This window comes from Alligator mississippiensis, chromosome 13 (assembly GCF_030867095.1).
Source record: "Alligator mississippiensis isolate rAllMis1 chromosome 13, rAllMis1, whole genome shotgun sequence".
In the NCBI taxonomy this organism is placed as follows: domain Eukaryota; kingdom Metazoa; phylum Chordata; order Crocodylia; family Alligatoridae; genus Alligator; species Alligator mississippiensis.
This window is the reverse complement of record NC_081836.1, coordinates 11,484,235-11,504,401: the sequence shown is the minus strand read 5'-3', so window position 1 is coordinate 11,504,401 and position 20,167 is coordinate 11,484,235. Positions and strand designations below refer to the sequence as shown.

The window sequence follows — 20,167 nt, the reverse complement described above, 5'->3', positions numbered from 1 at the left end:
CATGTAGAGGGGCCATGTAGTGATGATGCAGTGCCAAGGAGCTTAACAAGTAGGCCCTGTGCACAGGGGGCCAGGCAGGACCAACTGGGGACCAGCTGGGTAATGCCCCCATACGGGGAATGGGAAAAAAGATTTTTCCTGGATGCTGGGGTCCCGAGACTGGGATGGGAACACCACTCTCCTGTGACCTGCAGTATGAAAGCACTATGCTATGGTAGGGCTGGTAGGAGCGCGCAATCAAACCCACACCATCAAACCCAAATCCAGGCTGACGTTGCCTCTGGTGCTCGCTCGCTGGCTCTCACATGCTTCCTCACTCTTACTCACTCTCCACACACTAGTGTTACCTGGCCTCCTGGCAGATGCCTCCTTTGGCAAGAATATGCCCACATCTGGCTGTTGCTGCAGGCTGGCGTGCCTGCCTCTGAGATGTGAAGCATAGCCCCTGGGCCATTGGCTTTGGGCAGGAAGGCATTCCCACGTCCAGCAGTGAAAGAGAGCAGCAGGTCCTGTAGTGGTGAAGACAGATGTAAAACTTTATTAGTGGATGTTAAAACTCAGTTATTTACATAGTTTTGTAGCAGTGAAAATTAGAGGGTGCCATCCATTCCCCGCCATGCATGGTAGCCGCATGGGCGCAGAATAGTCTAGGTGAACACAATGAAGACGGTGCAGTTAGTCACACAGCCTACATTAGCTCAGGCTATTTTTGGAGTGGTGGGCGAAGGAAAGCACAAGACAACCTTTCACCTCCGCTTTTGTCCTTCCACGTTCTCTGGCTGCAGCTTGCCCCACACTGCCTATGCCAGGGGGCTGGGTGCACAAGGCACAACAGCTGCCTCTGAGCTGACTTGCAGCCTCAGCCCACTCTCACCTTGGCACGCTCAAGCCCTGCACAAAGCCAGCAGCCTGCCTAGCCTGGCCTGGCTTGACTGCCTTGGACTCGCAGAGGACTGAGTGGGTTGGGGGGAAATGTAGCATTGCACCCAGCCCCTCTTAGCCTTGCTTCTCCACCCTGGCAGTGCCAGCTGAGCTGCTCCCCGTGGCTGTTCCAGCACAGGACAGTGCTTTGATACTTGTCCTACTGAAGTGCTTGAGAGCTGGGGACAGTAACCGCCTGCCCTTGCCACTGCTGCAGAGGCTTACATTGCAGTCAGAGGGAGTGACAGAGTGAAAGCCTCCTCTCTCCTCCCGCCCCCTGCCAAGTCTTGCCTGGTCCCTCCCATCCTCTGCCAACGGCAAGGTGCTTGTTTGTGCCTCATTGTCCTCTCTGCCACCCATCAAAGGGAGCCCAGAAGCAGCAGCATTGAGCCTGCCAAGCCTTGTGCCTTGGCAGCAGCTGCCTCCTTGTTAGCAGAGGGGATTAAGACTCCTCTCTCTTTCAAAGCCCCCTGGTTGCTCCGCTGCTGCTCCCAGCCATCCTGTTTTCAGATGTCATTATCCGAACACGCTCCTAATCCGACCTCAGCGTGCGGATGTTTGTTCTTGCTGGAGCGCTGCCCGCAGCGCATGGGATAGTTACATTGCTGCGTTTCCAGCACGCGCACAAGTGCGCAGGCACCCCCTCCCCATATCATCTCAGAGGCTCACACTGGGACATACCTGCTCTTTATAGGGCGCTCATTGTACTTACTTAAGAGTTCCTTAAGGAAAATAAGAAAACCAGGTTGACCATGTACAAGCCATTGCTGCTGTGCCCCTGCCAGGCTGGAAACAGGGCAGCTCAGGCCCCTGCTGCAGGAGCATGGGTTTTGTGAGCCACAGAGCAGCAGGACCAGAGCAGAGGGGTGGGTGCAAGGCAGGGTACAGCCAGGACCAGCGCAGCTGCACAAGCCACTGCCACTGACTCACTGGCCAGTGTTTCTTATTCACAGCGGAGACTGCTGCCAGGTGCACTGGAGTATTTCAGGCAGGCCCTGGGCAAGTGCTTTGCTGCTGCTTGTGCAGACAGAAACTGGCCATGACGAGGGCACTAACTGACCTTGTCTTTTGTGATGCTAGTAAAAGAGGAATCCACCTGCCTGAGAAGACCTGCGTGGGGCAGGAGCCACAGCCTGGTGCACGTATTAACTGTAACAGGGATGAGGCAGCACAGGCCCACCAACTCGGCAGGTCGGTGAAGCCTGGTTCCCAAACCCCAGGTAAAAAATCCCTGGGGGTGGGCAGAGATGTGGGGCAGGGGTCTTGGCAGCTGATGCTGCTGTGGTAGTGTGCCTGGTGGCGTGCCTTTGAGCCAGGGTTAGCTGCAGTATTCTCACCACCTCCTAAACCCAACAGCTTGAGGAAGGCCCAGGCCTGCTCCCCAGGCGCCCTGTGGCAGCTCCTGGCTTGTGGTATATGAAGACCTGAATTTGAGCCTCCTTTTTCCCCTCTGTCTCTTTGCAGCAGAGCTGGGGACACAAGTTCAATCTCAACCCACCTGGGTGGCGAGGCCCTCTGCGTAACACAGAAGCAGGAGAAACAAGTGACTCTGGCCTCATGAGATGGGGTCAGATCCTGGCATAGGGCAAATGGAGACCCTGTCTGCTATAAAACAACCAGGAGGAGGAAATATGACCTGGAGTGTCTGCATCTCCCAAGCAGTAAACTAGCCCCCAGGGTACCATGGGGCAGGCCTGCTGCTAGCAGGAGCAGATGGATTTATTCAACGAGCAGGGAAACATCTACAGCAGTGGAGTGCTCTATGCTGCTCTTTTTCCCTAGCTACCTTCCGGCTCGTGTTTGGGCCACACATCAGGGGCACCATCATGCCGAGGGGGCTACAAAGACTCAAGAGCACAGAGAGCGGATGAGGGAAGCAGTCGGCGGCTGCTGCAGAAGGCAGCAATGCCAAGCCAGGCCCTAAGGTGTGCTTAAGTGTTGCTGCTACCTGGAGAGATGCTCCTCACAGCTTGTGCCACTGAACACAAAAGGTGGGAAACTGTTTCAATCTATTAATTTGCTGGCAGCACAATGCCTCTGACCCCTAAATGAGGACAAATTCAGGGTGCTTTTAACTTTTGGAGAAGAGGAAGCAGGAGGCGCCTGGGCTACAAGCTGAGCACCACAACCTTTTCACTGTCTCAGCTTGGGACAGCTGCAGAAAAAAAATACTACAAGAGCTCTGAGGCTTGGTACAGCAGCGGGTGGGAAGCTTGGGGGGCAAACTATCTCCAAAAAAATAAACCTTTCATCTAGAGAAACATGGGAATTGTTCTGGGGTTAGAGCTGCACAGGGCTCAGGCATTGAACAGCATGCGTGGATCACTTGGGCATGAATGAGTAAGGGGCACTGGCAGGCTGGGTGAGGAACCCAGGACTGGGGCACAGAGGGCAGGAGCAAGGCAATGAGTGCTCCTGCAGAAGGTCAGGACCTGTGTATGCCCCGCAGACGAACTGCTGCAGCACAGGGTCCTCCTGGTCCAGAGAGGAGAAATGAAGGAGTTGCACTTTACCTGGGTTCCTCACCCAGCTTGCCAGTGCCCCTCGCTCATGCCCAAATGATCTGCCCAACTGCAGGCAGCAGAGAAGCCAAAAGCAAATGGGGGAGAACAAGAAATGCCTGGAAACAATATGCCCAGGCTGAAGCACTGACCACAACTCTCAACCCTGGGTTGCAAACTCTGCAGCTCCTGGCCCAGCCTATCTTACTGTGCTAGACTCCCCTGCAGCAACGGTTTTCACTGGGTGCAAATACTAAGGGGAGTAGAAGGAGGCAGCAGACAAGACATGAGGGTAATAGTACAAAATATGCCAGAGAGAGAAATTATGATAAAGAGAAGGGGGAAAAGCCAAGGGGAAGAAGCAATGTTTAGGCTCAGATTTCACAAGCAGCCTCTCAAATCCCCTTGCACACTTTTGCACACTCATTTCTCAGAGGCAAGACTTTGTGTACCCAAACTTGCAGAGATTATTTCCAAGTGTAGAGAGGCCCTTCTGAAAAGAGCAGCAACTGAGGGCTTCAGTTTGACCCTTAATAACACAGTGAGTTCCTCCCGGCAAACCTCTGCTGAGCTCCTCCCTGCCCCTGGAGAGGAGGGAACTTCAGGCAGTAGCTGCATAACAACATTACAATAAAGTCTCATCTCTTTTCCTATGAGAATTTGACTTTTAAGTTTCTTGCTGAAAGACAATGAGCAACTTGTGCCAGCTCTAAACAAAAGGCAGCTGCTTTCATGAAAAAACAAAAAAAACCAACTTCTCCAATCTGCTTTGTTGTACGAATTAGGGTGGGACCTGGTTCTGGCCAAGCCCAGAGAATGAAAGCATGAGTGCGCCCATGTGTTCACACAGAAAGAAAGGCTCTCCATGAGTACATTAATAATTCTAGCATTTAAGTGCACCCACAAAAGCCTGTGTGTGCACGTATACACACACAGCACATGTAAGTATAACTATATTGGAATGCATGTGTATGTAAGCAGGTGAAACTGTGTGTGCCGATGCACATACCTGCGAGTGCAAAGGTGTGTATGCCAGCCAGTCTACATGCCTACAAGGGCATGAGTTCATTGTGCATGTAGCATGCAACAGGGGAGTGAGACAAGTCGGTGTGAGCAAGTGTAAGACCGAGACTCTCTCTTGGGAACGTGGAAGTAGAGGGGTGTGCGCGCATTGGTGCACATATATTCAACAGGAGAGTGACTGAGGGTGTTTTTCAGCCTTTGCTGTAGGCAATTATGCATCTAAACACCACATTTGGTAGGAAGGCCCGGCCTTCCCCCTCTGTCTGCTGTCCTGACCAAGTGGCGTCAAAGCCTGGCAGCTGACGAAGGCGAATTCTGTAGCAGGACAATCCCTCCCGGGGTTGGGAAAGGGGGTTGCTCACGTGTAGACTGGGAGAGGGGCTGCAGGAACAGACTCGCCCTGACCCCTGGGATACAGCCCACTCTCCCCATTGTCCCACCCTGATGCTGTGCCCCATCCCCGCAACCCGGTGGGGGGCGAGTTTGGGCCCCAGCCGTGCTCTGGCCCTGGACGAGGTGGCATGGCTGGTGGGAGTGGCTTCTCTCCTTCTTTTTGCTCTTTTTTGGCAGGAAATTTTTTAAACAAACAACTGAAGAAACACTGAGGATTTAAGTAAACACACGAAGATTTATCTGACAGGCCCGCTAAGGATCCTTGCCCTGCCCCCCCCTTCCCACAGCCACTAGCCAACACTTACTGGGGCAGTCTGGGGAGCCGCCTTGCACCGTTTGCAACCCAGCCACGAGAGCATTCGCTCCAAGTCCTGGCGGCGAGGCATCTGATGGTGACACGGGGCTCACGCCACAGCCAACGCCAACACCCCACCATGTGAAGGGCTTGGCATATGCTGGTACCCATCCAAACCTAACCATGCACAGCCAGCATAAGAGGTAAAACCAGGGGCCAAAATAATCTGAAGGGCTCTTTGGAAAGTGGGACGCTGGGTCTCTCCTGGTCCATGAGGAGCCGTGCAGGGTTGGGGGGGAGCATTTGGTTTTTACCAGTGGGAGGAACCGAGACGGCTAAATACCGGTAGCAGGAAAAACCGTCCCCAAAGCAGCTTTGCCCAGGCACGATGCACACACTCAGAGCGTCTCCTGCACTCCAGGTGCCAGGCACCTAACTCAGCTCCACCAGGACAACTTGCTCCACCCTGGGCGCCTCCTGAGCCCCAGTCACCCTGTGTACCAAGGACAGGACGTGATAGTTGTGTTGGAAGAAGCCTGTACCATCCAAGTAAGCTGAGGCCACCAAGCCCAAGCGCAAGGGAGCAGGTGAATTCAGTTCTTCCCAGTCCATCCCCCTACCCTGGCATGCAGCTCCCAGGCTCGCAGCCAGAGCAGGTTATACCAACAGGGCCCACTGCCCAGCCGAGTGCCCATGTCTGACCCGGAGCGTACAAGCAACAATGTCTGCCTAGCCGGTACGCAGCACTCTGGTTTGGGAAACTACATTGCATGGAAACATTTGCTTCAGTTTAAACCACTTCATTTGAAACCAAAATAAGCCTGGGTCAAAACCAAGCAAGCACATTCAGACAGAAGTTTGCGTGGCTCTAACTAAATCAGTTTAAAAACCAACATTAAGTTACGCTGTTGAGACTTTTTCATACAGACAAGACCCTGGTTATTGCCCGAGGGGCAAAGTTGGAGGCATTTCAGTGTTGAAAGTTGGAAAGAGAGAGAGATGGACAGACAGCAGCAGAGATCAACAGAGAGAGGCTGTGCAAGACAAACATGCTGGGCAGGCCAAGTGACCAAGAGACAGACAGGCTGTCTGGCAAAGTGACAGATGCAAGAAAAAAACAAAAAACAGGGCAGCAAATCTGATCAGAAGACGCAATCCTAGAAAAAAGCAGGAATTTTCTTGAAAACAGTAAAGAAAAAAAATTGTCTCTTTCCCCGCACTAAGCCAAACACATGCTCCCAGAGCTGGCATTAGATCAGATCCTTTACTATTTGCTGAGATATGGATGGATGGCATATCCTTGAAGGGTTAAATCCTACAGCAGATGTAGAAAAAAAGAGGGCCAGAGAGCCCGTGGCTACTGGGGGGCTCTCTCCAAGATGCTCCATATTGTGACTACCCACAAAGGCGCCTTGCAAAGCATTTGGGGAAATTTCTCATCTGAAAGACACTCTACAAAAATAAATTGTAATTGAGTTTAATAATCTTCCCCTTTCCAGAAAGGGCCTGACAGATGCTGCCTGGTGCTCACTTCTGCCCCATTTCAAATATTTTTACCTTATTTGGATGAAATATATTATTTTTCTAATGAAAGGAGGTTTTCTTTTTTTTTTTTTTCCCTCCAAAGGGCTGCTTTCCCTCCGTCCAGCTGGTGCCTTTATTAGGTTAGCATTTGCTCCCTTTTGGGGATGGGAGTTTTTTTTCCCTGAGCCGAGGGAGCCCATGCCAGCCCCTCCATCCACAAAGCGCGCACACAGCTCAGCTCCCACTGCACCCCTCAGCAAACTGGACCGTCTGCCTTAACCCAGGTCTCTCCTCCCCACAGTTCATCCTGGGTGCATTTAATATCTTGCCACAGCCCAGATAAGAGCCAGGGCTAGGCTCCCATGGCTACTGATGCAGGTAGCCCGACGCGTGTATGCTGGGCAAACGCCTGGGGAGGCAGTGTGGTCTAGCAAGCAGGGCACCAATCTGAGTGTGCGGGGAGCCTGGTTCTGGTCCCAGCTCTGTGTTAGGACTGCAGGCAAGTAATTTCCCTTCCCTGTGCCTGTTTCCTCACCCAACTTTGCTCTGCCTTCCCCGTTCAGACTGTCAGCTCCTCAGGCAGAAGCCACCCTGCTCAGTGCTCACACGGCACCCAGCGCTAGGAAGGGGGTCTTACATCTCAAGACGGGGCCCAGCCATGATTGACACCAACGTTGGGTGCGTGAGTCAGGACCAGCTCCAGGCTGAGAGCGTGCAAAGCAAAGCCCCACAATGGGGGGTCTCCCACCTGCCAGCAGCACAGACAATATCGAGGGTGGATCCACAGGCTGCCAGCACCCGAGGGAGCAGGATTCAGGGCCTTATTCAGCCGTACCCTCAGGTCTGCACAGCTGTGCCAGCACTGCTGCAAAACCACTGCTCCCAAGCCCCTTCAGCCTTTTACTGACAGCACAGAGTAAAAACAGGCTGAGCTCAATGTCTGGGCTGGATACTGGCATCTCCCACACCTCGACCAGACTCCTTGGGCACAGGACCCCAGGAGGCACAGGTTACTCACCTGCATGGGGCTCATTCCCAGCTCCAGGCGGTCCTCCTGGCTGTATGGCCACGGTTCCTTGAAGGTATCCCCGAATGCGGTGCTCTGCCATCGCACATCAGAGTTGGCCGCACCGTGGCCCGCAGCCCTCATGTTGTCACCGCCTGGTTCCACAGGGCTCAGGGAAGGGCTGTAGGTGGGGGAGGAGGGGGCACTGGGTGAGCAGGGAGGGGAAACGCAGTGGGACTTCCAGGCACTTAATCCTTGGGTAGGAAGGAGAGGCAGCAAGCGGCAGCAGGTCCGGGATGGCGGACTGCAAGCTCTGCCGTACTTAATTGCTCCAGGTGCAGAAAGGCACGGTGGGAAAAAATGGTCCTCCCAGAGAGGAGCTGTGCACTTGGGTGGGTGAGGAGCCAAGCAGCTTTAGTCTGGCGTGCTGCATGGAGCTGCACGGCCTGGGTGCAAATGTGGGCCTGATTCCCAAGTTTGCCTTCATCTGGCTGTTTATTTCAAGCCTCACCAGACCCCTGGGTGTTGGTTGGTACAGTGCAGAGAGGTCAAGTGAGTCAGCCAAGGTCATGTAGCCAGGCAGGATGAGGCCCCACAGAGCTCATCCCTATGTCCCTATCCCGAATGTCCTGGACTGTGCTCTAGAAAGGTGCACAATGGAAAATGCTGATTGTTCCCAAGAACGTGGGAATTTATCCTTCTCCAGCAGTCCCTGGGGAAAGAGGGGCCACAATCAGGCCACAATTGTGACCCAACCCTGGCGAAGTGGCTCACATTTAGCTTTTAGCCTGGCCCTGTATTCTGAGGGCACAGAGCCAGGCTCACTTGCCAGCCACGGCTGGGTCAAACAAAGATGATTTGGAGATGTCCCTCTCCATATGCCTCCCACCTTGGCCTGTATCCAGAGGTGCCCTGGCATCAAAACTGCTGCTCATGGACACTGGATTATGAGCTCTTATGTCTTCATGTAGCCTGACAGCAGCAGGCTGTCTCCATCTGCTCTGGCATGGTCCATGGTGTTTCAGGGGGAGGAAGGCCTAAAGCAGTGAATCTCTCCTGCCAGCTTCATCTCCTTCTTCCTGACATTCGCTCTCCACCTGGCTCCCTCCTTCGTGTCCCCTCCTGCCTTTGCAGTTTTTTTCTTTGCTCTCCCTTAAGGTTGGAACAATCAATGTATTCACCTAATACAAACCTCCCTCCTAAGGCCACCAGGGAACCTGCTACTTACCATCCTCACCTACCACTCAACTCCTTCAGCTCCACAGTGGGTCTCCTGAGGTGCAAGGGACCCATCAGTCTTTTGGCACAACTCTCAGCCTCCTGTATAATGGCAAAAATGCCCATAAACAGCCACGTATGCCACGGTCTGATTAATCAATCACACACTAGCAGAGGAACAAAGGGTCCTGCTACCTCAGAAGGCACCCGGCATCCAGGGGATGGCTTTACTGCACAGTAGTCTGGTAGAATAGGGGGCTCTTGATGTAGTAACTCCACCCTGATAGACAGACGGAGAAGGGTGTCATCTCCCTTGCCCTGCAGGGAAAAGGATCCCTGCTCACCAATCTTTCAGCTAGTGCGATGGTGTTCCCAGCATATACTGGCCACTGCCCCAGAGCTACTGATTTAAGAAGCTAGGTTCCACCTGGGATGGGGGGCAGAAAGGAGGGAAGAATTATGAATTAAAGGACAAGCTCAGCTCAGGACTAAAATACTGATCCCTGCGGCAGCGGCTACAGAATCCCAAGCCAAGGCAATGAGGAAAAGCCCATTTCCATCACTGTCCCTTTGCCCTTGGTCTGGTCATCAATATTTTCGTTATGAGATTGTTGTGGAAAGCAAAGACAAGATGGGAAACGCACAGGAACTAGGCCCCCAGGACTCTCGGAAATACCTGCTGGTAATTAGGCCCAGCTTTCTCAGAACTCCCTGCTGGTGTGCTGGGTCCTCTCAGCCAGCACCTGTAAGTGAATAAACACAGTATCAGCAGCACAATCTCAGGGTTACTTTTTCTGAGCAAGCCAGAGTTTTGATCTGGCCTGCAGGGTAGGGGACAGGGAAACTGTGACTTCCTCGAGTAGGAAAGGTTGCAAGAGCAGGAAGATTTGGAAGAGAAGGAAAATCACACTTTATTGCTACCCCAGAAAGCAAAGGAAGGTTTGAAAAACTCAAAGCAAAACACGCCTTGTTAATGAACTAGCTATCCATTGGGAGCACAGAGGGAAGGAAAAAAACCTCAGGGCTGCCTGTGCTGTAAACCTCGTAAGTCACTCCACAAGGCGCATACCTCAGCAACATATTTTCCACATTTCACTGACTGCTGTTGTCCAAGCACTTTCTATTTTCAAAACCTTCTATGTATATAAAATGTACACAGGCAGGACAATACTTCTGTTACCTCCCTGTGTTCACCCCGCATTTCCATTTCATGAGGATTCTTGGCTTGAGGAAGACAAAAAGTGCCATCATCTAAGGAAAGCCTCTGCTTTTAAACACACTCAAATTTGCCCTGTTTTAGCTAAATGCAACATTCTCAGTGAATGCTAAGGGGGAGAGAGAGAGAGGGGGAGAGAGAGAGGGAGAGAGAGACTCCTGGGGAAGATATTCGTCCATTTAAGGAATGAGAAATCATCACATTCAACAGCAGGTCTAAATACAGTAATATGAAGGTCCCTTCCTCTCCCCCTGAGTAGGCAAATGTCACTGTGTACCAGACACCCAAATACTCAGGAATCAAGTAAATCCCTCATTTTTTAGAAGGAAGCCAAACACTTCTGTCAAGATGGGACTGCAGGAGCTGAGCTGCTATACGCTGCTCCCTGCACCACCGCCTGCTCGGAGATGGTGGGGTTCAAATAGTCATGAGCTACCACGTACCATCTCCCTTAGTGCCTCCTTCTGGAAGACAGTGAGACTGAAGAGCTGCACGTTACCCTGAAGATGAGGCATCTGCTCCATACCATGCATACCCCATGGCCTGGGGTAGCATCAAGTTATAGCACCGTCAGAGCTACTTACATTGCTCACTGCAATCAATAGCTCCTGTGGGGAGACAAGGGGTCCGTGGGTAGCTTCAGTTGCCAAGATCCTCCGTGGTGCTCTGCACTGCCCCTTGCTGGGAGAACCTGGGACAGGAGCAGCTGACTATAAAACTAACAAACATTTCCCAATAAACTTTGGGGAACGTTTGCCTAAGAGCTCCATTTCCAGAGCCCACATTCTCTTTTGCCCACCCCCTCCCCACCCCCCTTCCCAAAAAGTCAGCCACAGCAGCCCAGTGTTAAATAGTGGTAACTCATATTTATTACAATTATATACAATCGTATTTTATATTTGAAATCTATACATGATCACACAGACGAGCACGTTTGCTTGGTGAGGACAGTGAGACTCAGATGTTACAGGAATTGCTCTGCTAAGAGGCTCTTATGCAGTGAATAAGAATCAGACACCACCATTTTACCAGCTGCAAACACAATGCTGCAAACAGGAGAATTCAAAACTCGTCGTTTTGTTTTTGTGTTTAGCCCTCCTGGGGCAAAGAGGGCCGGGCCGGGCAGGGAGGGGAGTGGTGCACCTCTGCGTTGGAACCATTCTCCATACTGCAAACAGCATCTTGCCGAGGTGGATCCCTGTGCCGCGTTGGACACGGGCCTTGACTGACCATTTAGATGAGCTAAGAACCACTGCAGAGACTCGGGACTAACTGACTACTCCAGCAGCCAAATTGCCTGATTCATTCAGGCCAGGCTATTAATGGAATGGAAGACGTCAGAAACGTGTGCGAGCTACACTTCCCTGCACAGTAAATGAGGGTGGATGGGAAATTAGGTGTGAATCATGTCAGCAGGGGAAGTACTCTTTCACCAGAGGGAAGTCAAGGGCACCTGGCCTCGTGACCATTTCTATGAGCCTGATCCCTAACAAGAGGCACCAGGTTGAGTGTAGGGAGTTGTGTCCTTTGGGCTTTGCCAGAACTTCAGTGTTTCTCGAAGGCTGAACGGCTTCAGGAGTTGGGTCTCACACAAAGTCTGGGTGGCAGGTGGCTGGCCTGGGAGCAAGATTTGATGGGGTATTTAGGCATTAAATGGCCTGGTTTGAGGAGTAAAATCTGGTGGGACGTTTCAGGGAATGGGGAGAACTGTTTTGGGACCAAGATGTGGTTGGGAACAAGAAGGGGCTTGGACAGGCTGGTTTCTGAGCGTGGATGGAAGGGCTCTGGGATGCAGTGAAGGGCTGGACTGGGTCACGAATGATGCTGAATGCATTTGCAAGTGGACTTTTTTCTCTAGCCATGGAGTCTCTGGCCATGGTAAGGTGTTCTCCAATCTGGGCAGTGACCCCAGCTCAGATTCCTGGGGCAGGAGGTGGTGTGGGGAAAGGAAAAGAAAGCCACCAGGATGCTGCTTGGCCCTGGAGTGACACAGGACCCACCTTGCTCACTGGACAATCATGACGCTACTCGAGGTGAATCATGGGAGAATCACTGGGGCAGGGAAGCTTTCTCCACTGAACAGGAGAGGCAATTCAGAAGAGGAAGGGAGGCGTGGGGAGATGCAGGGCAGAAGGAGAAGCAGCCCAGTTGCCCTAGTCGATCTCGTTTTCATTGCTGGCCCCTTCAGGTCTCCGTAGCTTTTCTACCTGCTCGTTAATCTGCCCGTCACCTCCTCGCCGGTCCTCAGTCTGGACCCCGAGGCACTCCTCTTCATCCACGTGGCTGACGTCATCGTCCTCATCGTCCTCCTCTTCCTCCTCCTCATTCCCCTTGTCCTCCCGCTTCTCCTCCTCGCCTTGTACCTCCATCCGCACCTGGCCCTTGACATCAATAACCGCTTTGCCACCTTCCTCCGTGGTCAGGAGGTGGCAGTTGACCTTTGCCCCCTCTGGGCTATGGTTCTCCTTCACGGGTGATGAGGAGGTGGACTCGTTGCTGACAGGAGAGATATCACTGCTGCTGTTGTGGTTGGTGGCAACAGGGTTGGAGGGCGAGGAAGGCTTCACTGGAATTTGCCATGATGGGATCTTGGGGGCCGATGGGGAGGGAGGGAACTGCCTCCTTGAGGTGGAGGGAAAGCAAAGAAAGGGGCTTGTGTTACTAGGACAGCAGGGCTACCATTACAGAGAAGGGATCAGCCATCGAGGCGAGCAGCATGCTCAAGGAATCGTGCAGAACAGGGCTCCAAGTCCCTACTGTAATCAGTGAGCCACAACACAGCCCCTTGCCTTCTCTAGCCATGATCCCAAACTGTTTCACGTGCACCCACTCATTAAGTCTGTGCACATCTGCACTCACTGATGAGCAAACTGAAGTGGGAAAAAATGGGCCCTGGCCATTTTCACAGTGCGAGCTGAGACTCAGACTCAGAACTCATCCATCCCAGCTCTACCCCCTTGGAAGCACTGCCTTGGGAAACAAGCATTGCTCACCACCGTATTGCTGTACCACTGTCGCAGATTAACTAGTCCAGAAAGGTCCCATTGCAGGGAGAAGCTATGGGCATCAGTACCCTGGCTCTGAGCCAAGCTGTACTCTACCCACCTGGTTGCCCTGTGAGATATATCCACTGCCCCATGGTCTTCTGGTCACAGTGTGCACTATTCATCTGGGCCTGATCCTCAGTTAGTGTAAATCAGTTTTGTCCCACAGATTTCCAAGGAGTTACCCCAATTAACACCAGCTGATAACCTGGCCTGTCTGTCCTATGCAGCAGCACAGGTAACCAAAATGGGAAGCAGGACAAACGGCAGTGCGATGAGGAATGAGCTTCCCCTGCTGCCTTCAAAAGACTGCTCTCATCCAAAGAACAACATATGCAGGGCCTGATCGATCCTACACTCCCCCAGCCAGCACAGCCCTGGCTGACATCAGTGGGAACTGGGCACATATAGTGATATTAGATTGGGCCCTTAGAGAAGAAGCATAAGTGTTGGGGGGGAAGTTCACACACCTGATGCGGGGAACACAGCTCCAGAGGAGAGCTGGGGCAAGGGGAAGCTGCCTGCCTCCTTGCAGGGGATGACATCTGGTGCAACAGATTCAACCTGGGCAGAACTAAAAACAACTGCACTCACCTCCATCCCCCCCACTGCCACCCCAGCTGTGGAGAAGCCCAGCTACACCAGCCTCCATCTTCTCTGAGTGCATACAGGCTCATGCCTGCATTATTCCCTGGTGTCACAAATGCTATCAAGAAATTTAATTTGGAAGTTTTCTTGGCTCCAGTGTTACCACCGCCTGCTCACTGCAGCGAGATTTGCCCTTTTCGTTTAATTTTTATTTCCAAAAGCACTTAGCCCCTGGCTGCAGAACAGAGAATTTCCCTCCATGGCAGCCATCCCCTTGCCCACCCCAGGGAGCTTTTCCCTTGCTGCTGTCCCTGCCAAGCATGCTAACGGAGGAAAGAACTGTCTTCACGAGAGGCAAAGGGATAAGCAGGACTGTGTGCAGTGCTCTTCAGTTGGCTGAGGCGGAAAAAAGACCAACAGGCCTGTGATCCCTCCACAGACCTACTAGAATGGCCTCCCTTCAACTGAAGAGGCTTCAGCAACAGTGTTCCTGCCGCTACAATGCTGCTAGCATGACCCAACTGAATGGAGACAGGACCTGTGACCTCCACTGAACAGTGGCCTGACAGGCTGTCCCTCTTCAAAAAGTATCAAAACCAAAGCAATGTTTAGGCCTCAGTGTCTACCAAGCACACCTGCCTCCAGAAGCCGTTTGGTCTGATTTTCAACAGGCCTCTGGTCCTCACCCTCCCTTGGAAAAGAAGGGACTTGGCAGCCTCTCTTACAAGTGGACAAGGAGTGATAGATATCAGGCTGGGAAGGCCCAAAAGCTCCAACAGAGCTAATGAACCGTGGATTACAAGGAATGCAATAGAGAAGCATGATACTCTTCGATAAAATCAGAGACAGGGATGTGAACCTTCTTCCTGCCTCTACAACTGAGAATGAGTCAGTCAACCTCTCTATCCCAAATGGCAATGATAAAATTGAGCTACTTCTCACGGCAGACAAAGGGCACTGAGATTTAAGGAAAGTTTGTGACGTGTTCTGATACCCTCGCATAGAAGATGAAATGGAAGTGGAGGACCAGGCCTAGTTCCTTCTGGCAGTGCCTGCCTCCTTCCCTGAAGGAAACCCCCTCCCCCCCACCACAATCCAGTCTACATACTCCTCCATACCGGTTTAGGAGGAGCCCTTTTAATGAGTAGATCTCAGATTTCAGTTCATTGATATTCTGTGACTCCAGGATCCAGTTGGTGGAAGTGGTAGCCTAGGACACAAAACACAAGAGGTAATGGTCAGAGTAGGCACTGAGAGATCGTTCAGAGAACTGTGCTGTTCTCTCCCGCCCTCCCTCAAAGCCTGCAAAGTCTTCAGCAAAGCATTTAAAAGCTCTCATTGCTGGGCAAAAGGATTTCCACATCTTGGAGCAGATGCTGGAACAGACTCCCAGAGAGGCCAACTGTTCTATCACCAATGGCCTACGACAATTTATTGCTCTGATGTTAGCAGGCATCACAGATTTCCCTTCAGTCAATGGGAAGGGTTAATCTTGTTTCCAAAGCACGTTACACAAATCAGATCAAAACACCATACATGGCTCTTGTAAAAGGGAGTTTTCTTCTCTTGTTTAAAAGAGGAAGCTAGTATTTGCAAGGGGGGTAAATAGGACTCCCTACAGTAAGGCTGACAGAAGAAAACCTTGGACAGCCAGGCAGCCAGCCAGCAAGGCAGGGAACCAGTGCAGCCCCTGGCAAGGCAATGAAGACTTCCCCATGTTCACCTAAGAGCATGCTCAACCCCAACCTCAAAGGACCACTTCTTGAGAAGAGAGCCTGGGATTCAGGATGAAATTTTCAAAGCCACCTTAAGTGACTCATCCAAGTCTCACCCTTTTTCCTGGGACTGCCCTCAGTAGTTAAGGGAGCAGATTATAATCTGAGCACTGAGTGTTAAAAACTGGGCCAAGACTACTAACTCATTTCTATTAAACCACAAAACAAACAGCCACTGGCTCTCGGTGCATGGAGTTAATCAGTGTTCTGATCCACAGATATCTGAAGAGCCAAAAAACCTCTCCACTAGATCTCAACAAAGAGAAATATATGCTTGAGCTACCAGATTGCATCTCTAGGAAGAGAAGCTGGGACTGGAAGAGCTGAACACCAGCACAGGCAGTGCTTGTATTCATTCCTTACACGGACTTCAGTTAGGGCTGGATAACCGCGAGCACCTTCACAGCCAGCATTCCCTACAGCGACTCCAGCTGGAAGAGGCTCAGACTGTGGTAGCTGTGATATACACAGATGCCTTCCCTTGGGATTCACACTCCCAGCCCTCAGACAGCGAGAATCCAGGAGCCACTGTTCTGGCTCACCAAGACCTTGAAAGCTACAGCAGCACATTAACAAGGGAGTGCTTTCCACTCGCTGGCCTGCAAAGGACTCGAATTTCCAAAACACATATGGTGCCAGATGCCTAGGATTTAGAAATAAAATCTGACATCTGGGGCTTTTTAGTCTCTTAAAAACCAGTTGTAGAAAATTCAAGCCTTGAGTTTTTATGTATGTTTTTTAATTACTTAAAGCACCTCTTTTTAATTTTTTACAGTGTGCTAGTAGGAGTTTGAAAAGCAGATATAAAAACTTACATTACAACTGAGAAAACACAGCTTTCACTCCCTGGTTTGTGGGGTTGCCCAAGCCTTTCTTTGTACACATGAGGTTTAGATATCATAACAGCATGCACTACCAGTTCAGTGCAGAAAGGAGAAGGGGGAGGAAGAACTTTTTCAAGACGCTCTAAACCACCAAGACGGCTTTGCCTTCTTCCCTTCTCCAGGATCAACATGTGGTCTTAATCTTAACACTTACGATGTGAAAACAGTTTTCCAATTTCCGGACTGGCTCCAGGCCACTGACAGGCCACAGTTCCCAAAGAAAATTGAAGCAGAGTGTTGTGACCATAAACTGGCTTTCATGGTTGGGTTTACATTTCTGCCACTGAGGGATTCCTACTGTATGGCTTGTACGCCACATAGCCAGAGATGGCCCACCAGTTACATACGATCAAAGGTTTTATAAGAGATCGGAGCCTGGGGGAAGAGTGACTGTTAGTCCTGGAGGTGGAGAACTGCATTACAAACACCTAACTGTTTCAGACATCTTGTTGTAAAAGGCAAAAGCTCTCACTGCACAGAGACCACTGAACACAACCGTTGTGGGGCAGAATGACCCTCGGGCCCTGCTAGTTTTCACCTTCAAGTGACCAGTTCAAATCCAGGCCAGTTCAGCAGTGCCTGGCAACTGAAGGTAAAGTGTTTTGGAGATGAAAAAGATTAAGTATCAGTGCCACAATCCAAGTTCAGCTTGATGGGGTTCAGAATAATCCCCAAATGCACAGGTAACCATGCTGCAAAAGTATGAGCCCCCACTGGCTCATTTATTGGCAATCTCATCACAAGCACAGTCAACAGTGACTGAATGCCATTCTCATTCTAATGATGGGCCTTTTAGTCTGGACATGAGGCATGTTGGCCTAGAAATGCTGGGATCCTTGTTTAACCTGAGAATGACACAGGTGGCAACTAATGCTACCTGTTGGCCTGAGACCATCATCCATTTCAGCTGGATCACCTAGCAGCTTTTAGTCACTACATGACCTCGATCTAAACAGGTGACTTGGACGCAAAGAACCTCATTAGCCTATTCCTTTCAACCATCCAGTCCTACCTTGGCGATAGGTACAGTGTAAATACTTGGACTGACAGACACCTAGACAGATGGAGCATTAAACAGAGCACCCTCTATTGCTATCCTAGTTGGTATCACCGTAAAAAAAAAACCTTCTACCCATATGGCTTTTCAGTCTGGTCAGTAGGTTGGCAGACCAGTCATCCTGTCTTCGTTGCCATGTAAAAGCTACTTACCTGTCCTTCCATTTCACCAACTAGATATGCGATCTAAATTTCTACTGAGGTAGTTACAGAACTAGTCGAAGAGCTCAGAACAAACCAGATTTCAGGCATGAAGGATGCAGGTCACATTATCTCAAAAGCCTTATGTTTAGTGTAGACACAAAGTCAACACCTGTTAATCTGCACAGATACTCCAGGAAGACAGGACCAGCTACAAAGAAACTTGGGGAAATAGAATGAAGATGTGGAGTTGGATTAGGGAGGCGACCGTAAGAAGTCATGCACGCTCCACAGGGCTAAGGGATACTCTGAAGGACACGCAGACGAAGGTAGGTACCTTGGAAGCAGCCAGCTCTTGGGTGAGCTCCTGGATTTTCTGTTGTTGCTGCATCAGCAATTCCTGAACAGAGGCTAAAGTTGTCTGTAATTGAGTCACTGTGGGGGGAACAGCAGGAGAGTTTCAGTTAAACTGAAAAACACACACACACACATCCTTCCTGCTGTCTAGCTACAAGATGCCTTTATTCCTACTATATCTAATTTATCTACACACGCCCGCTCACTCTAATCCATATAATTTATCTGCACTATGGGTAATCTACCTGCACTGCATCTAACCTCCAGTATTTCTAGTTTATCTTTCCATTGTATAGATGTCTATAGCCCACAGTATATCCGTCCAAAACCTCTCCCTTCTAATTATATTGGTTTATGATTTGTACATCTCCCTGAACTTATACAATGTTTGTATCATTTATCTATCTTGGGCCTCGCATGGGCACTTGGTGCTGGGGGCTTAGATCTCGTCTGAAAACTGACAGGTCCCTGGATCAACCCCAAGATCTGGGGAGGAGTGAAAGAAAGGCTCTCTCCTCCACACCCGCTGCCAACAGGTGCAATTAGCATCTTCCCACCCTCAAGCCACCTGCTCCTTCGCCCCATGATGGCTGTAACAGCCCTGTTGCCATAAATCACCCTCTCTCCTCTCCCTGTAACTGGATAGACGTAGTGCCCTGCCTTGGACTTCAGAGGAGCTCTCTCAAACCCCTGCTGGACTCCGACTGGGTGGTGAGGAACTGCCTTCAGCTGTGGTATTTTATGCAGTGCTTCCACCCAGTAAACAAGATGATAAAAAAAATGTCTATTGGTGTGACAGGTAACAGCTAATCTGGGCCATCATTAGGGCACTGGGTAATGAACAGGCGCCCTATGGAGTCAATAACAGAGAAGGTGGCTGGGGTCAGGAAAGGCACAGTAATTACAGACTCTCTTGACCTCTGCTTTGGATTCTCGGAGAAAAGGGGGGGAGAAACCACCAAAAAAGCCCCTGAAAACCTCAGAGAAGCAGAAATTAAAAATGAACTTTACAGCCCTCCGAAAGGCTGTCATTTTATTCCCCTTATTAATATTCTGAGGTTGGGAGCCTTTCCGTAAAAACATAATTAATTGAGGCCGCGCCGACAGTAAACAAGCAATTTCAAATTAAACCGAAATGACGGCGGCTTCATTTGCAAATGTGAACAGATTCTCAGAGCAGATAAATGAAGTCACCACATAAAGTGGAGACGGAGGGGTAGAGGAGGGGTGGGGGTCTTGGCAGGATGGGGACTCAGGCAGAAGGGCTTTGAGGGGTGAATTGATGGAGTCATTAATCTTTACCTGTCTGTGTCACGCTGCCACTCATCTCAGAAATGTTCGACTCAATCCTCTGAAGTTGTTTCCTGTCTTCTTTGCCTCCCATGATGAGAGGGAGCAGGTATTTCTGCATGGAGCAGGAAGGCTTTGTTAAGAAATGGGGATGGACCAGGGGTTTCTTCTAATCCCAGAACCCCAGGACCTATCAGACCAATTCCCACACCGATCTCAGAAAATATGACCATGATCGCACAACTGGTGGGGATACGGATCCCCTGAAAGGAGGCACTCAGAGCAGCCATGAGAAAAACTGAACTACTGGGATCTCCTTTTCTGGGCTCCTGAGAAGAAGATCTTGGCTCTGTTTAGGGGCTACTGGAAAAGTTCTCAGTCCAGAGCCTTTCTCCATCTGCACACCGATGGATTTCAGTCCCTACTGCAAGCCTCTTATGATACCTGAGATCTACCCATTAAGCAGAAAATGGAGAAGCAGGGAGATAATAAGAGTATGGATACAAAGGGGCCAAGGGAAGGAGTAGAGGGAATGACAGACCTTATACAGTCCTGGAGGCAGGCTAACCAAAATTAGAGGCCCAGGGAGCCAGGGAAGAACACAGAGAAGACGGGGCAACGGTGGAAGCAGAGCGCTGTGGAGTGAGGGCTAAGGGACGGGGGTCAGTGCACTAAAGGAAAAGATGCAGCTCAGCGATAGCATACACTGCAGCCATGAAATCAAACTCATTCTGCCCTTGCAGGGGATGGACTTGATCTAATAGGCCACAGCCATTCCTAATTACCATGATCCCGCTTGGGACACAGCACATGTGAACTGAATGTGCAGCCTAACGAGAGCAGGGTCACACACAACATGACTGGGGCCGAGGGGGCTGGGCAGGTGTGTGGAAACAGCCCTGATTATAAGGAAGCACCTTGCCTACCAGCTCTCT

At 50.9% G+C, this 20,167-nt stretch overlaps 1 protein-coding gene and 1 long non-coding RNA gene across 3 annotated transcripts in view; both read right to left on the bottom strand.

Annotated features, from left to right (window-relative positions):
* The window catches only part of LOC109284713 (uncharacterized), a 36,995-nt gene extending 26,143 nt beyond the window's left edge, over nucleotides 1-10,852 (bottom strand). For both annotated transcript variants that reach the window (XR_009456353.1, XR_009456352.1), the window contains exons 1-4: nucleotides 9,558-10,852; nucleotides 8,892-8,983; nucleotides 7,676-7,844; nucleotides 348-509 (exon numbers count right to left, since the gene is read on the bottom strand). This is a non-coding gene — a long non-coding RNA (uncharacterized LOC109284713). The remainder of the gene's footprint in view (nucleotides 1-347; nucleotides 510-7,675; nucleotides 7,845-8,891; nucleotides 8,984-9,557) is intronic.
* A 91-nt stretch (nucleotides 10,853-10,943) lies between these two features.
* Nucleotides 10,944-20,167, bottom strand: part of PEX14 (peroxisomal biogenesis factor 14) — an 88,682-nt gene continuing 79,458 nt past the window's right edge. Inside the window, exons 6-9 of the mRNA XM_014610404.3 lie at nucleotides 19,245-19,347; nucleotides 17,923-18,020; nucleotides 14,848-14,939; nucleotides 10,944-12,719 (exon numbers count right to left, since the gene is read on the bottom strand). Of these exons, the coding sequence (XP_014465890.1) occupies nucleotides 12,251-12,719; nucleotides 14,848-14,939; nucleotides 17,923-18,020; nucleotides 19,245-19,347 (762 nt within the window). The 3' untranslated portion in view covers nucleotides 10,944-12,250. The remainder of the gene's footprint in view (nucleotides 12,720-14,847; nucleotides 14,940-17,922; nucleotides 18,021-19,244; nucleotides 19,348-20,167) is intronic.